At 55.2% G+C, this 15036-nt stretch overlaps 1 protein-coding gene across 3 annotated transcripts in view; it reads left to right on the forward strand.

Moving 5' to 3' along the window:
• SYNGR1 (synaptogyrin 1) overlaps positions 1-14565 on the forward strand; it is a 34167-nt gene extending 19602 nt beyond the window's left edge. Inside the window, exons 2-4 of one of the 3 annotated variants that reach the window (XM_054470154.2) lie at positions 3316-3553; positions 5023-5168; positions 10744-14565. In XM_054470154.2, the coding sequence (XP_054326129.1) occupies positions 3316-3553; positions 5023-5168; positions 10744-10899 (540 nt within the window). In that variant the 3' untranslated portion in view covers positions 10900-14565. Of the gene's footprint in view, positions 1-3315; positions 3554-5022; positions 5169-6587; positions 6901-10677 lie in introns of those variants that run through there. The other 2 variants (XM_054470153.2, XM_054470155.2) reach the window with 2 other exon arrangements.
• Positions 14566-15036: the final 471 nt, after the last annotated feature.

Raw genomic sequence — 15036 nt, forward strand, 5'->3', positions numbered from 1 at the left:
AATGTAGATTTATTGGTTTTATATATGCTACTACTGTACTAATATATCCTGTGCATTTTAAAATCCATGTAAACTATAGGCATCTTACAGAGATAAGATAATATTAAGAATGCTTCTCATATTTTTCCCATACCTGTCCTGGAATCATTACCCATCCTGGGCATCAGCCAGGAAGAAAATGTGTTCAACTCACATTGAAATTGTAGTTTCTGAGGCTGGGCGTGGTGGCTGACTCCTATAATCCTAGCACTTTGGGAGGCCTAGGTGGGCAGATCACCTGAGGCCGGGAGTTTGAGACCAGCCTGACCAACATGGAGAAACCCCATCTCTACTAAAAATACAAAATTAGCCGAGTATGGTGGTGCATGCCTATAATCCCAGCTACTCGGGAGGCTGAGGCAGGAGAATCGCTTGAACCCAGGAGGCAGAGATTATGGTGAATTGAGATTGCACCACTGCACTCCAGCCTGGGCAACAAGGCGAAAGTCCATTTCAAAAACAAACAAATGAGAAAGAAATTATAGTTTCTGGCCAGGCATGGTGGCTCACGCCTGTAATCCCAGCACTTTGGGAGGCTTGGGGCTGGTGGATCACTTGAGGTTAGGAGTTTGAAACCAGCCTAACAAACACAGCGAAACTCCGTCTCTACTAAAAATACAAAAGGTTAGCCAGACATGGTGGCAAACGCCTATAGTCCCAGCTACTCAGGAGGCTGAGGCTGGTCTTGAACTCCTGGACTCAAGTGATCCTCCTTTCTCAGCCTCCTAAAGTGCTGGGATTACACAGGTGAGACACCATGCCCAGCCAAAAAGCGTGAACTTTAGAGTCAGGTACCCTGGGTTTGAAGCCAGGTTCTGTCACTGACCAGTTGTGTGACTTTGGGTGTGTTAACAATAGCTGAGCCTTAACTGTCTTATCTGCAAAATGCTGATGGTGCAGGGTGTATTGGCAAGCTATTGCTGCATAACAAATTGCCCTACAACATAAGGTTTATAACAAGAAATATTTGTTATCTGACAGTTTCTGTGAGTGAGGAATCTGCTAAGCTTGGTGCCACTGCCTGAGGGTCTCTCACAAGGCTATAATCACAGCATCAGGTAGGGTTGTGGTTTCATCTGAAGGCTCAACTGAGGGTAGATCCATTCTTTTTTTTTTTGAGATGGAGTCTCACTCTGTTGCCCAAGCTGGAGTGCAGTGGCGTGATCTTGGCACACTGCAACCTCCACCTCCTGGGTTCAAGTGATTCTCCTGCTTCAGCCTCCCGAGTAGCTGGGACCACAGGCACGTGCCACCACACCCAGCTAATGTTTTGTATTTTTAGTAGAGACAGGATTTCACCGTGTTAGCCAGGATGGTCTTGATCTCCTGACCTCGTGATTTGCCCACCTCGGCCTCCCAAAGTGCTGGGATTACAGGCATGAGCCACCACACACCACGCCCAGCCCTTTTTTTTTTTTTTTTTTTTGAGACAGAGTTTCACTCTGTCGCCCAGGCTGGAATGCAATGGCACAATCTCGGCTCACTGCAACCTCCGCCCAGGCCCAGCAAAGAGTTCTTCTGGGCTCAAGCAATTCTCCTGCCTCAGCCTCCCAAGTAGCTGGATGACAGTCATGTGCTACCACACCTGGCTACTTTTTGTGTTTTTAGTAGAGACAGGGTTTCTCCATGTTGGCTAGGCTGGTCCCGAACTCCTGACCTCAGGTGATCCACCCACCTCGGCCTCCCAAAGTGCTGGTATTACAGGCATGAGCCACCATGCCTGGCCTGGGTGGATCCATTCTTAAGCTCACTGACATGGTATTGGCAGGATTCAATTCCTTGTGGGTGTCGGACTGAGGGGCTCAGTTCCCTGTGGGCAGTTGGCTAAAGACCCTCAGTTCCTTGCCATGCAGTCTTTCCAAAGGGTAGCCCAAAACACAACAGCTTTCATCAGAGCAACCAGGAAGTGGGGGAGGAGAGGACGAGCAAGATGAAAGCAGAAATCCTTTGTCACTTACTCCCAGAAGTGACATCCCATCACTTCTTGCCATATCCTGTAGTGGGGTCAGTGAGATAGCATGTGTAATATACCCCTGGGATCATGCAGGGTACCCTGTATCTGGCAGGATTGTGTCTATTGTTATTTTCTATATAATACACACACACACACATGCACACATATAGACAGTTTTTTTTTTTTTTTTTGAGAGTGTCTTGCTCTGTTGCCCAGGCTAGAGTGCAGTGGCTCAATCTTGGCTCACTGCAACCTCCACCTCCCAGGTTCAAGCAATTCTCCTGCCTCAGCGTCTCGAGTAGCTGGGATTACAGGTGCCCACCACCATGCCCAGCTAATTTTTGTATTTTAGTAAAGACGGGGTTTCACCATGTTGGCCAGGCTGATCTCAAACTCCTGACCTCGTGATCCACCCGCCTCTGCCTCCCAAAGTGCTGGGATTACAGGCATGAGCCACCATGCCCGGCCCGAGAGTTTTTCGTTTTGTGTTGTTTTGTTTTGTTTTTTTGAGACAGAGCCTCTCTCTGTCACCCAGGCTGGAGTGCAGTGGCATGATCACGGTTCACTATAACCTCCGCCTCCTGGGCTCAAGAGATCCTCCCCCTCATCTTCCCTGGTACCTGAGACTACAGGCACGCACCACCATACCTGGGTAATTTTTTTATTTTTTAGTAGAGGCGGGATTTTGCCATGTTGCCCAGGCTGGTCTCCAACTGCTGAGCTCAAGTGATCCTCCTACCTTGGCCTCCCAAAGTGCTGGGATTACAGGCGTGAGCCACCACCCCCAGCCCACTGTTATTTTTTCATTCATTACTCCATCCACTTGCCAGGCCTGGGTAGGGGCCTGAGACCCCAGACCAGCCCACAGCTCTGCAGAGGGAAGGAGAACACAAGATGGGGCCCAGCACATGCCAGCATCTGGAGGAGTCAGCCTGGGGGTGGGGGCTGGGCAGGTCCACAGCCTAGGAGGGCCTGTGGCTCCTTGTTCTTTGAGAGTTGGTCCAGTCCCAGGATATCTTGGTGTCAGGGCCTAGGAAGACCTTTAGGACCTGGCTGAGGGGTGTTGGAAGGGGCCACATCTGTGGTCAGAGAGTCCTCAGTGCCTGTGGCTGAGAAAGGAATGATTGACCCCCACCTGGCGCTGTGTGACCCACGCAAGTTGCCCTCCCTCTCTGGGGACCCCCCTCTGAAATGCCTGCTTAACCCAGGTCTTGTAGCTCACGGAGGGCCAGGCAGCAGGCGAGGGTGGCAGCCTCCCCGTCCCCTGGGTGGTGTGAGGCAGGGGTCTGCCCAGGTCTAAGGTGTGGCCCCGCCCCCGACAGCTGTTCTCCATAGTGGTGTTCGGCTCCATCGTGAACGAGGGCTACCTCAACAGCGCCTCCGAGGGGGAGGAGTTCTGCATCTACAACCGCAACCCCAACGCCTGCAGCTATGGCGTGGCCGTGGGCGTGCTCGCCTTCCTCACCTGCCTGCTGTACCTGGCCCTGGACGTGTACTTCCCGCAGATCAGCAGCGTCAAGGACCGCAAGAAAGCCGTCCTGTCCGACATCGGTGTCTCGGGTGAGCCCCACCCAGCGGGTACCCCCTGCACAGAGTCTGCAGAGCATTGTCCCGGCCGTAGGAGGCGGCTGCCGCCCTTCTTCCCATTTTCCAGATGAGGAAATGAGGTGCAGGCGGGTGAAGGGACGGACTCAGGGTCACATGGCTGGCAGCAGGAAGGATGGGACCAGGACAGGGCCTGGGACCCCAAAATAACCCATGCTGCCCACAGGCAGGGGGGCATGGATGGGATTCTAGTTCCTTCTAGTCTAAGGGACCCATGGATGGCACTGGGCATGTGCCAGCCCCCATGGGTTGGCCCATGTTTCAGTGGCCTCTTCTGTGCCACCTCCCTGGGGCAGCCTCATGAGGACTAAGCAAGGCGGTGACTGGGTGCCCAGTGCACAGCAGGGGCCCTGGAGCCTCAGCCTCCCCACGCCTCCCAGCCAGACCTTGGCAGGACCAGGGCCTGGACCTGTGGAGCCAACCTGACCTGCTGCCCTTTGCCCTTCAGAAGCAGCCTTTGGCAGAGGCACCCTGACCTCTGCTCCGTGAGTTCCAGGAATCTGATTGGTGGATGCTCTCAGTCAGGGGTCCGAACCCAAGGCTTCAGCCTCGCTGTTCCGAGGCTTGGGTCCCTGGACTGGGACCAACCTCTAGTTCTAAGCCTGGAGCTCTCAGGATAAGCCAGGCTGAAGGCAGGTCATGAGGCCTAGTTTTAGAAGGAACTAGAACTAAATGAATGGTTCTCAAACTTCCGCAGAGCCTCAGGGTTCCCTGGCAGTGCCTCTGGGAGGTGGGCTGGGCCCCAGGTGGGCACCTCACCTGCTTGGCAGATGCATGCCTTGTCCTGAGCAGGTCTGGGCTTCTCTGGGGAGACCTTGGCACTCACAGGAGATTGTGTGGCCATGAGGCTCCCACTGCTGATGCCCCCAGGCTCGGCTCTCTGTGAGCCCCTCGCTAAACCTGGGGCTCTGTGGGGTCGCAGCACGTTAGAAGTCGAAGCCCAGACCCACCCAGCAAAGCTGCCATCCTTGCCCCAGCCTCGTCCTCCTCCCCACACCTCATTTGTCTGGCAGCCTGGGGGTTGGGGTCTTCCTACCTGCAGAGCTGCAGGCATCAGGGGTGGACCGGGGGGGCCCATGTCAGGGGTGTGGCTGGAGATGGGGGTTTGGCAGAGGCTGCAGAAATGCGGCCTGAGTTGATTACCTTCTCTCTCCGTCTCTCCCTCCATCCTCTTCTCTCACTGCCCGTGGCTCTCCTCTGACTGGCCCTGCCCCTGCCCTGTCTGTGGTCTCCTCCCCCCTGCATCTTCTCTTGGCTCCCCTCTCTCTTCCCCTACCCCCTTTGCCTCTCTCTTTGGGGGTGGGGGAGCATGGGAGATGCACTCTTGAATGTCCCCCTGTTCCTCGGCTTCCCCATTTTCTCCCCACTCACCCTCTCCCCCACGTGTGGCACTGCCCATTCTGCCCGGTCCTGGGACCCCCCAGCCTTCTGGGCTTTCCTCTGGTTCGTGGGATTCTGCTACCTGGCCAACCAGTGGCAGGTCTCCAAGCCCAAGGACAACCCGCTGAACGAAGGGACGGACGCAGCCCGGGCTGCCATCGCCTTCTCCTTTTTCTCCATCTTCACCTGGGTGAGTACAGCCACCGCCCACCAGCCCACACTCGCCCCCTTTCCCCACTGAGCCCCTGGACGGGTGGCCTTTCGCTAGCCTGGGACCCGCTCTGCCTCTGGGAGCCCACACCACCCTCGCTCCCTCTTCTGCCTGCCTGTTTCTGCGGCGCTCACAGTGGTGCTGCCTCCCTCAGCAAGGAGGCTACAGCCCTTGGGGGTAGCATGGTCCCTGGAGATGGCAGACCCTCACTGTGGTGCAGAGCAGCCTTCCTGGGGGTCACGAACCACCCCCGCCAAACCACTCTGGGTGAATGGTGATTATTATCCCCTTTCACAGATGAGAAAGCAGAGGCCTAGACAGGAAAGTGAGGCTTGCAGGGTTTGAGGCTGGGAAGCAGCCCTGCCTAGGAGTCAGGAGACCTGGTTCCGATCGGGGCTGCCTCTAATTTTCCCAGCCTCTGTCTTCCCATCCGTAAAATGAGGGGGTAGGATTTGGGGAGACAGGTGTCGACATCAGATGCGCATGGGCCAGGCAGGGCCTGAGAGCCGTGAGCAGGCCGGGTGACACATGCGTGCCTGTCCTAAGAGGGTACTTCTGCGCGGCTGCCAAGCAGGAATAGGGACCTAGAGAAGGCAGAAGTCTGAATTTCTACATGAAATCTGATCTTGATATGTTGGAAGTTTATTCAGGTTGAAGCAATATATTGTGTGTGTCAAACAAAGCATGTCTCTGGGCCCAGGAGGCCCTGAGCTGGCAGGCTGGAGGGCCAGGCAGCACAACAGCTCGGCTGGCCCCTCTTTCCCACTGCTCTGGGTCATCTCTGTTTCTTCTCTCCTAATCACCCTTCTGCAGAGATCTAGGGTCACATCAGCTCCATAGCCCCATCCCAAGAGCCCTCCCCATAAGCCACAGTTGCCTCCCCTCTGGGCCGGCCAGCAGTTCTGGGCCCAGGCTCCTGCAAGGAGACTCTTGAGGCTACATACAGGCCGCCAGCCACCCCTGTTTCCCCCATCCTCCTGGGTTTGCCCCGGGTTGATGTCTTTTTTCTTTTTGAGGGCCCCTGGATATCCATTTTTGGGGGGTACACCCATCTCCCCAACAATATTAGAAGATAGCATTTGGAGGGGGAGACCCGTGGTTCAGGCCCTAGTGGGCCAGCCTTGGCTGCTCCAGCCCTCGGTGTCCTCAAGGCTGGGTAGGAAGAACCAGGTGACCCCAGGGGATCTCAGTCCAGAGAAGGTGCCCCAGGAGTGGGGACCACCTAGCCTACAGGGAGGAGTTTAGGGGCGGGGCTCACAGAGGAGTAGTGGATGATTTCTAGCCATGGGTCTGAAGTACCTGACCAACAGGTGCCTGCCCGGCCCCCTGAAGCCAGCCTCCCTCCTGGCATCTCTCCAGCTCTTCCCCACTGGCCTCACCCGTGCTCTCTCCTGGCAGAGCCTGACCGCAGCCCTGGCCGTGCGGAGATTCAAGGACCTAAGCTTCCAGGAGGAGTACAGCACACTGTTCCCCGCCTCGGCACAGCCGTAGGCCTCCCCGGCTTGCAGAGGCCGGCAGCCCTGTATCGCCCCTGGCAGTGAGGTGGCAGGAGCAGCCTAGTGCCAGAAATGTCCAAGATGCAGGGCTTGCGGGGCAGTGGAAGGCTGGCTTGAGGAACCAATTCAGGTTCTCCACTGACTCATTCATTCCTTCACTGCGTCCTTTGTTGATTCTTCATGCGTTCATTCATTCAGTAAACATTTATTGAGCAGCTGTTTTGTGCCTAGTGATGAATTAGGTGGGGTCCTTGGCTCCAGGAGCCCACAGGCTGGGGAGGAGAAAACAAACACATCAATATCTCTTCCAAATGGACATCCGTGGACAGTTACCAGGTTGGTAGTGGCCCCATACATGGGCTGCCTGGAGGCGTTCATGGTCCCCATTGCTGAGCTGTGGGTGCAGAGCAATAGCCTCTCCCTTCACAGCGGTGTGAAGAGTGACCTCACTGTCCTCAGGGTGAGCATCCTGGCCGAGGATGTCAGAGGACTCCTGGTCTGGCTCTGTCCTCATGTGCTGTGTGACCCTGACAAACCCGTGCACCTCTCTCAGCCTCAGTCCACTTACCTGAACTGAGGGGTGATAATGGACCTACCTCTCAAGGCTGTCGTGCCAGTGAAACAAAGGCCAGCACAGGGCTTAGCACAAGCATGCTCAATAAATGTAAGCTCTTTTGTTCATTCATTCATTCATTCATTCATTCATTCTTCTCTCCAGAGAGTCAGGGGCACCTCCAGAATGTCTACTTTGAGAGTAACTCTCATGTGATGAATCCTTGTTCCTCCAAAGGATTTTGGTCTCTGGTTCTACACAGGTTTCCTCCTTGGGGACCCCAGCTGCCTGGGCAGGAACTCACCCATTCCTCCACTCTCTGCTGGAGTTGAGGAGGCTGGTGGAGCACAGACAGTTCCCCAAAGCAATGCCTCAACCCTGCAAGGGCCTGAGCACACCGAGAGTGAGCTTCCTGGCACTGGAGGCATCCCAGTGCAGACGCAAACTGCCTGCTGCACACTGGAGATGCTGCAGAGAGGGCACCTACACTGAGAAAGTGGGGCCAGGGGACCACCAGGTCCCTGGGCTCTCAGCAGAACTCCCATCCTCCCTGCCCAGGCCAGTGGGGGCCCAGGCCTCTGCTTTGCTCCTGTCTTGTGGCCCCTTAAACTGGTTGCCCAAATGAAGCTTTGACTTAGTGAGGGCAGAGAGCTGACCACAGACACAGTATGAGTGCCTACAGCCAGAGGCTTCTCCCTAGAAGGATCAGTAGGGGTCATCTGCTCCAGCCCTCTGCCTCTGTACAGGAAACCAGCCTGGATAGTAGAGCCAGGGAGCTCGGGGAGAACCGAGTCTACAGACATTGCTCTCAAGGTTCATTCGGTCAGTCCCTGTGGGCTGGCCAGGGCTCAAGTGTACCCTCAGGGGGCTCTTCACCTCCCCTGCTTCTTCAGGCTCTGGCGTCTGAGCCCCCAGCAGCCAGGACCTCATGCCAACATACTGGGAAACCCCAGAGGGCCACACCTTATCCCTTAGCCCAATTTCTTTAGACCTGGTCTGTCTTTCCCAAGGCTCTGGCACTTTGCTTTAAATGCCCACCTCCCAGAAAGTGCTTCCCCTCAGAACTTTGGTCAATGAGTACAATCAAAAGGTAATGTCCTAGCTGGGCGTGGTGGCTCATGCCTGTGATCCCAGCACTTTGGGTGGCCAAGGCGGGCGGATCACCTGAGGTCAGGAGTTCGAGACCAGCCTGGCCAACATGGCAAAACCCCGTCTCTACTAAAAATACAAAAATTAGCTTGGTGTGGTGGTGGGTGCCTGTAATCCCAGCTACTTGGGAGGCTGAGGTAGGAGAATCACTTGGACCCAGGAGGCAGAGGTTGCAGTGAGCCAAGGTTGTGCCATTGCACCCCATCCTGGGTGACAGAGCGAGGCTCTGTCTCAAAAAAAGAAGAAAAAAAAGAAAAAAAGAAAAAAAAAGGAAATGCCCAGTCACTGGGTTTCTGGAACTTTGTGGAATAAAACACTAGGTATATTTACTCTCTACCTCTTCACTAAGTGGCTCTTTTAGGTTGTTGGTTGACTTAGTGCCTTGTCAGGGGCCAATCAAAGGGAAGGAGGTGAGGGCGCCCTGACCTGGGAAGGGATAGGACCCCATGTTTAGGGATGGGTTCTAGCAGTAACTCTGCCACGGGCACTTCCTTTTCTAGGCCTCAATCTTCCCAGCCCTAAAACAGGGGTCTGGAGAGTATCAGCACATTCCCATCACAGGCAGATTCCCTGGGACGGGAAAGTTTCTGGAGAAGGCTTTTGCAATAAACCTCTAAGCTGCTTTTCTAATGACAAGTTTGATTTACTTAAACTGTGACTTAGCTCAGTGTGGTCAGTGTCATTGTCCTTAATAACAATGTAATTGCTTTTATTGAAAAATAATTTCCTAACCATGCATGTGTGCTGTAGACAAGTCTTTCCCAATCTGAGATCTGTGAAAAAAAAAAGGGGGGGGCTTCAGGCTAGGCGCGGTCACATTGAATAGTCAGGGCTCTGCCAAGTCAGATGATCCTGAAACTTGTTTCACTCTATTTAACTCAGTTTCTCACTTAGAATTAGGTTCAGCAGCAGGTGACAGAAATCCCAAATAACAGTGATTTCAACAAAGTCCAAGGCTGTGGAAGTGGTCCAGGGCTGGCATACTGGCTCCAGAGGTCTTCAGTGACCCAGGCATCTTTCCTTTTTTTTTTAGAGACAGGGTCTCACTCTGTTGCCCAGGCTGGATCATAGCTCACTGCAGCTTCGAACTCATAGGCTCAGGCAATCCTCCCACCTCAGCCTCCTGAGTAGCTGGGACTACAGGCCAGCACCACTATGCCTGGCTAATTTGTTTTTTGTGGATTTTTTTTGGTAGAGATGGAGTCTTGCTACGTTGCCCAAGCTGGCCTTTTTTTTTTTTTGAGACAGTCTCACTCTGTCGCCCAGGCTGGAGTGCAGTGGTGCTGTCTCAGGACACTGCAACCTCTGCCTCTGGTTCAAGCGATTCTCATGCCTCACCTCCCGAGTAGCTGGGATTACAGGTGATGCCACCATGCCCAGCTAATTTTTTTATTTTTAGTAGAGATGGGGTTTCACCATGTTGGCCAGGCTGGTCTCAAACTCCTGACCTCAAATAGTCTGCCCACCTTGGCCTCTCAAAGTGCTGGGATTGCAGGCATGAGTTGTCGGGCCTGGCCTCTCCTGCTTTCAAGAAGAAGATCAGATTGTTATTGTGCCTGCTGTTTCAAGTGCCTTTAACTCAACATAGTCAATATGCCAGAGGTGCATATTTTAGCCCAGGCTGGTCTTGATCTCCTGGCCTCAAGCGATCCTCCCGCCTTGGCCTATCAAAGTTGTGGGATTACAGGCATGAGCCGCAGTGCCTGGCCCCCAGGCATCTTTCATTCCTACAGGCTTGGCTCTTGGTCTTTATGGTCCCTTTTGGCAACTAGAGCTCCAGCCATCACATCTGCGTTCCAGGCATCAGGTCAGAGGGTGGGACAAAGAACATGAGGGTACCCCATTGGCCAAAACGTAGTCACATGGCCATGCCTAGCTGCAAGAGAGACAAAAGAATGGCTCTTAGGAGATGCCAACAGTCCTTGGTCCCGCTGAGAAGCTTTTTTCAAGGAGGCTGTTGTGAGCCTTTGAGCCATCTTAATGCTCCATAATGGAGATCTAGAACTTTTGGTAGCCCAGACTGACATCTGGGATTGGGAGACAGGGGCAGTGGACTTCTGGAGTACTTTCTGGCTGGATTATATGGTTCTGGGCATTTCCGGGGGTGGCTGTGAGAACAGCCTTCCTTCTCCACAGCCAAGCTTGGTCTCATGTTTGGTGCTTTGAGGATCTTTAACCCTCTCCTGCCTGTGTCCTGTGAATTAACCGCCACTAACCCAGTGCTCTTGTCTGTCTCTCCCCTAACCACCCCCTCCCACCTGTCCTTGTCCTCGCCGGCGTTCGTCCCCAGGCGGGCCAGGCTGTGCTGGCCTTCCAGCGGTACCAGATTGGCGCCGACTCAGCCCTCTTCTCCCAGGACTACATGGACCCCAGCCAGGACTCCAGCATGCCTTACGCGCCCTACGTGGAGCCCAGCACTGGGCCGGATCCCGCCGGTATGGGCGGCACCTACCAGCAGCCGGCCAACACCTTCGATACCGAGCCCCAGGGCTACCAGTCGCAGGGCTATTGACCCACAGTGACCGCCTGCCCCCGCCCCCTCCCCCATCTGTCCCTTCCCTCCACACCCAGCCCCTGCTCCCGCCCAGGCTGCCCTGCCCAGTGTCTCATCAGCCTCTGCCTTGTCCCACTGAGGTCCAGGGTAGCTCGGGGCAGTGGTGGGGCAGTCCAGTGTTGGGGACTGTCTACGTGTGTGCAAGTATATCCCAGGGCATGTGCCCCGCAGGGGCCTAGAGGGTGGGGGCCAGGGGTATTTGCATTCATACATTGTGTCATCAAGCATTCCTTGAGCGTCTACTGGGCATCCGGCCTGTGCTGGGCATGGATGGTGAAATTGGCAGAAATGGCCTCTGGAAAGGGGAGCGATGAGCTGTGGAGGAAGCCCTGGTGGTACCAGAGGCCAGAATGGTGGGAAAGACAGACCCAGATAATGCTGGGAAGTGTGGCTACACCGTGGCTTGGTCATAGGGTGAGTGTGAACACCCACAGGACACTGGGGGCTGTCACCCTGCTCTGGCAGTCCTGCTAAGAGTGTCAGGGCTGTCTCCATTTTATGGTTGAGGAAACAGGTCTGGAGAGGTCAAGATTACTTGCCCAGAGTCACTCAGGCAGCTAGTGATAGAGGTGGGGCCAAACCCAGGCTGCCCGACTGCAGACCACGTGCTCTTCCCTGGCCACCCACCTCCTCCCATCCCCACGCTTGGGGCTTTCCTGCTCAGTGTTACTGTCATTCTGGGAGGCCTTGGGGCCCTCAGCCCCTTGAGACACCCTGATTCTGCTGCAAGCCAAGGGCCTGTTCTGCCCCAGCTGTTCCTCCTCCCCTGGGGACAGCCCCACCTCCGGGTCCCTCCACCTACATCCCCCTGGTCCTACCCCTGGCCCTTGGCCTCCTCCAAGAGGGCTCGCCCCAGGTGCTGCTCTGTGCTCTGCGTATCCCACAGACGCTTGTTCCAGGGGGCTCCAGCAAACCCCTTTGTGGTCTCTCAAAGGACTGATCACTGTCCTTGCCTCTAGGAGGGCTCACTAAGCCCTTACCTAGGGCTGGGTGGACAACAAGGCACAGATGAGTGTGTGACTGGCCCGAGGTCATGGTGAGTGAGTGGCAAAGCTGGGCCTGATGCCCGGGTTTCTTGGCCCCAGCTGCCCAGCAGGTGCCTCGATTTCCTGCCCTTGTGACCTCCCAGGAAACAGAACTGATCTGGGACACTATGTCACCTCTCCTCTCATCTGGGGCCAGTCAGGGTTCAGGGGCTGCAGCAGCCAAGCGCATGAGAGGTGTTTCCTTGGCCTTCCAGAAGGCCCACTACAGAGCCAGCCTCCCTATGGGAGGCAGAGCAGCAAGGACAGGGCTTTGGAATCAGCCAAATCAGCTCCTGGGCTGTAGCCGTGGAGAGACACTGCCCCCAGGATGACACAGGCAAGAGCCCCTGAGGCATGGGAGGCCCAGGGAAGACCATGGGCTGTAGGGGAGAGGGTGGCAGGTGACCCAAAGGCCCAAAGAGGGCCATGGGGCCTGAGGAGGTCATAATCTCTTCTGAGTCGGGGGCAGGTCAATTCTTGCACAAGGTGGGCTCTTCACTGAGCCATAAGGGACAGGGAGGTGTGGGAGAGCACTGGGGGCCCATCCCCCTGTCCACCCAGTGTCCACTGGCCCGTCCCTCAGGGAGCAGAGCAGAGCAGGTGGTGGATGGGCCCAGTGCTGGGTGTTTCCACCACCATCCCCCCATCCCCCCTCTAAGAATCCTAAGAGGCAGGCAATCCCTCACCTGCTTACTCACTCAGCAGTTATCTGGCCCCTGTGCTGGGGATACCAAGGGCATAGGTGGTCCCTGCTTCGATGGCCCTAAAGCTGGGCCAGAGTTAAGGGAAAGAGGAGGAAGTCCTAAGCAGAGAAGTAGCGCCATTGTCCCCATTTAACAGAAGGGAAACTGAGGCTCGGCAAGCATAGGCGAGTTGGCAGTGGAACACAGATCTAAACTCAGGTCTGTCCAAGTCCTCCCAAGGGACAGCAGTGATGGAGAGGACCCCAGCCAGCTGAGTGACAGCTAGTTGTTGCTGATTTCATTTTCCAATCCAGGGAAGGGGCTCTGTCCACAATCCCTCCCGCCAGGTGGCCCAAATGGGACCAGCATGAGGGCAGGTTATCTGTTGGCCTGAAGAGTAAAACCTGTACCAGGCCAAAGGTGAGGGTGTGAGTGAGTGCAAGAGTGTTTATGGCAGAGTGAAGTTCTGTGCCCACCACAAGAGGCTGTGAGATGTTCTGACCCTCACCCACTGTCCACCAAAAGCCTCTCCTGCTGATGGGCACTAGGAGACCTCAGGGTACTGCCCATCTGTTTCTCCTTGGGCACCAGCCAGCTGCTGGTGATCCTCAGCCGGAGGGCAGGGTACCAGGTAAGCTTAACTCCATCTTGGGTGTTTGTGACAGGCCCTGCCTGCCACCCTAGGCAGGGAAAGTTGTCAAGACTCCTGCCAGGAATGGGGGGTGCTGAGTCATTTCACGAAGAATCCCTCACTCTTCCCAGGTTCAGCCCAGAAGCCCTCCCAGGCATGATCTTCCCCATTAGGCTGGGCTCTGGCAGGGGCCTGCCCAGGATGGATATGAGAGAGGGTGAGAGATGGAGGGTGGGATTTGGATGGGACCCAGGGCTCCTGACTCTGCCCTGGGAGGTTCATGGGGAAGCTCGCTCCTTCTGTTGGCAGAGGACCGCCCCTGGGGGACCCCAGGCCCAACTCTGTCTGGTATCCCCTTTCCTCCCAGCTGGCCTCCCCTGCTTCTCCCTTGCTCCCAAAGCTTCCCTTGGAGAAGGGCCCTCCTGCAGCTGGACCCTGCAGGGTGGCTCCCTCCTCCCCATCAAGCACAAGAGAGGGCCCAGGAAAAAAGGTTTCATGTAAGCATAGAGTCGCAAGGACGCTTAGAGTTGGCAGAGTCTGGAGTAGGGAGACAGCGACTTGTCCAAGGTCAAGCACGGAGGGAGAGGTTCAGGAGTCAGGTCTTCTGCCTTCTGAGTTGGCTCATCCCGGGCAGTCACAGACTGTCCTGCCTGCACGGCTCCTATCCACCTGGGGGTGTCGCAGTTGAGGGGCTAATTCCCAGGGGACTGACGTTAGTTCCCTACTCCATCCTTCCCTGGTGATTCTTGATCTTCAAAGCCTCGGGGATCCCAGATTTCCCCATGTAACTGAGACCCCCTGCCTGTTAGCCCTGGGAGACCCCTAACCTTGGCCCAAGACCCCTTTGATTCTCTAAGGAGCACGAAAGGGGGAATGCCCCTCCTGGGAGTTTATGGGAGAAGGGATTGGGCCGGCTGCCTCCCAGTGATGCACTTGACCTGACACTCCCCATGTCCTGGTGCGCACAGCCCTTGTCGGTGCCCCGGCCCCTCCCGCAGCGTTACTGCCTGTGTATAGTATAAATATATATATTTTCTATATATAAGATGTATAATATAAGGCTCCACAAATATATCTGTGTGTGTGTGTGCGTGTGTGTGCGGTGAAGGGCGGTCCCCATCCTGGGCCCCCACTCTAGGCCCCCCCACCACCTGGTTAAGTCTCGAGTGAATCCAGTGGCCCTGTGGCACCCTCCTTTATGACATCCATCCATCTGTGGTGAACCAAGTGAAGGTGGTGACTTCTGGTGACATCGTAATAAAGTGAAGACTCAGAACCCACCAGCGATTGCAAGCGTGTCACCGTGTTTCTTTGTTCTTCATGCTGCCTTTGGCTTGGATGCTCCATCCCGTTTGTCTCCTTAGACAGGCCATGTCTTACTTGGTTATTATTGTTTGTTAATTTTTCATTACACAATGAACCTATGAATATATTATCTTTTTAAAAAGTAAAATTGGCCGGGTGCAGTGGCTCATGCCTGTAATCCCAACACTTTGGGAGGCCAAGGTGGGTGGATCATCTGAGGTTAGGAGTTCAAGACCAGCCTGACCCACATGGTGAAAACCTGTCTCTACCAAAAATACAAAAAAAAAAAAAAATTAGCCGGGTGTGGTGGCGGATGCCTGTAATCCCAGCTACTTGGGAGGCTGAGGCAGGAGAATCACTTGAACCCGGGAGGCAGAGGTTGCAGTGAGCTAAGATCGTGCCATTGCACTCCAGCCTGGGCATCAAGAGCAAAAATCCGTCTTTAAAAAAA

Source organism: Pongo pygmaeus, chromosome 23 (genome assembly GCF_028885625.2).
Source record: "Pongo pygmaeus isolate AG05252 chromosome 23, NHGRI_mPonPyg2-v2.0_pri, whole genome shotgun sequence".
Classification (NCBI taxonomy): Eukaryota; Metazoa; Chordata; class Mammalia; order Primates; family Hominidae; genus Pongo; species Pongo pygmaeus.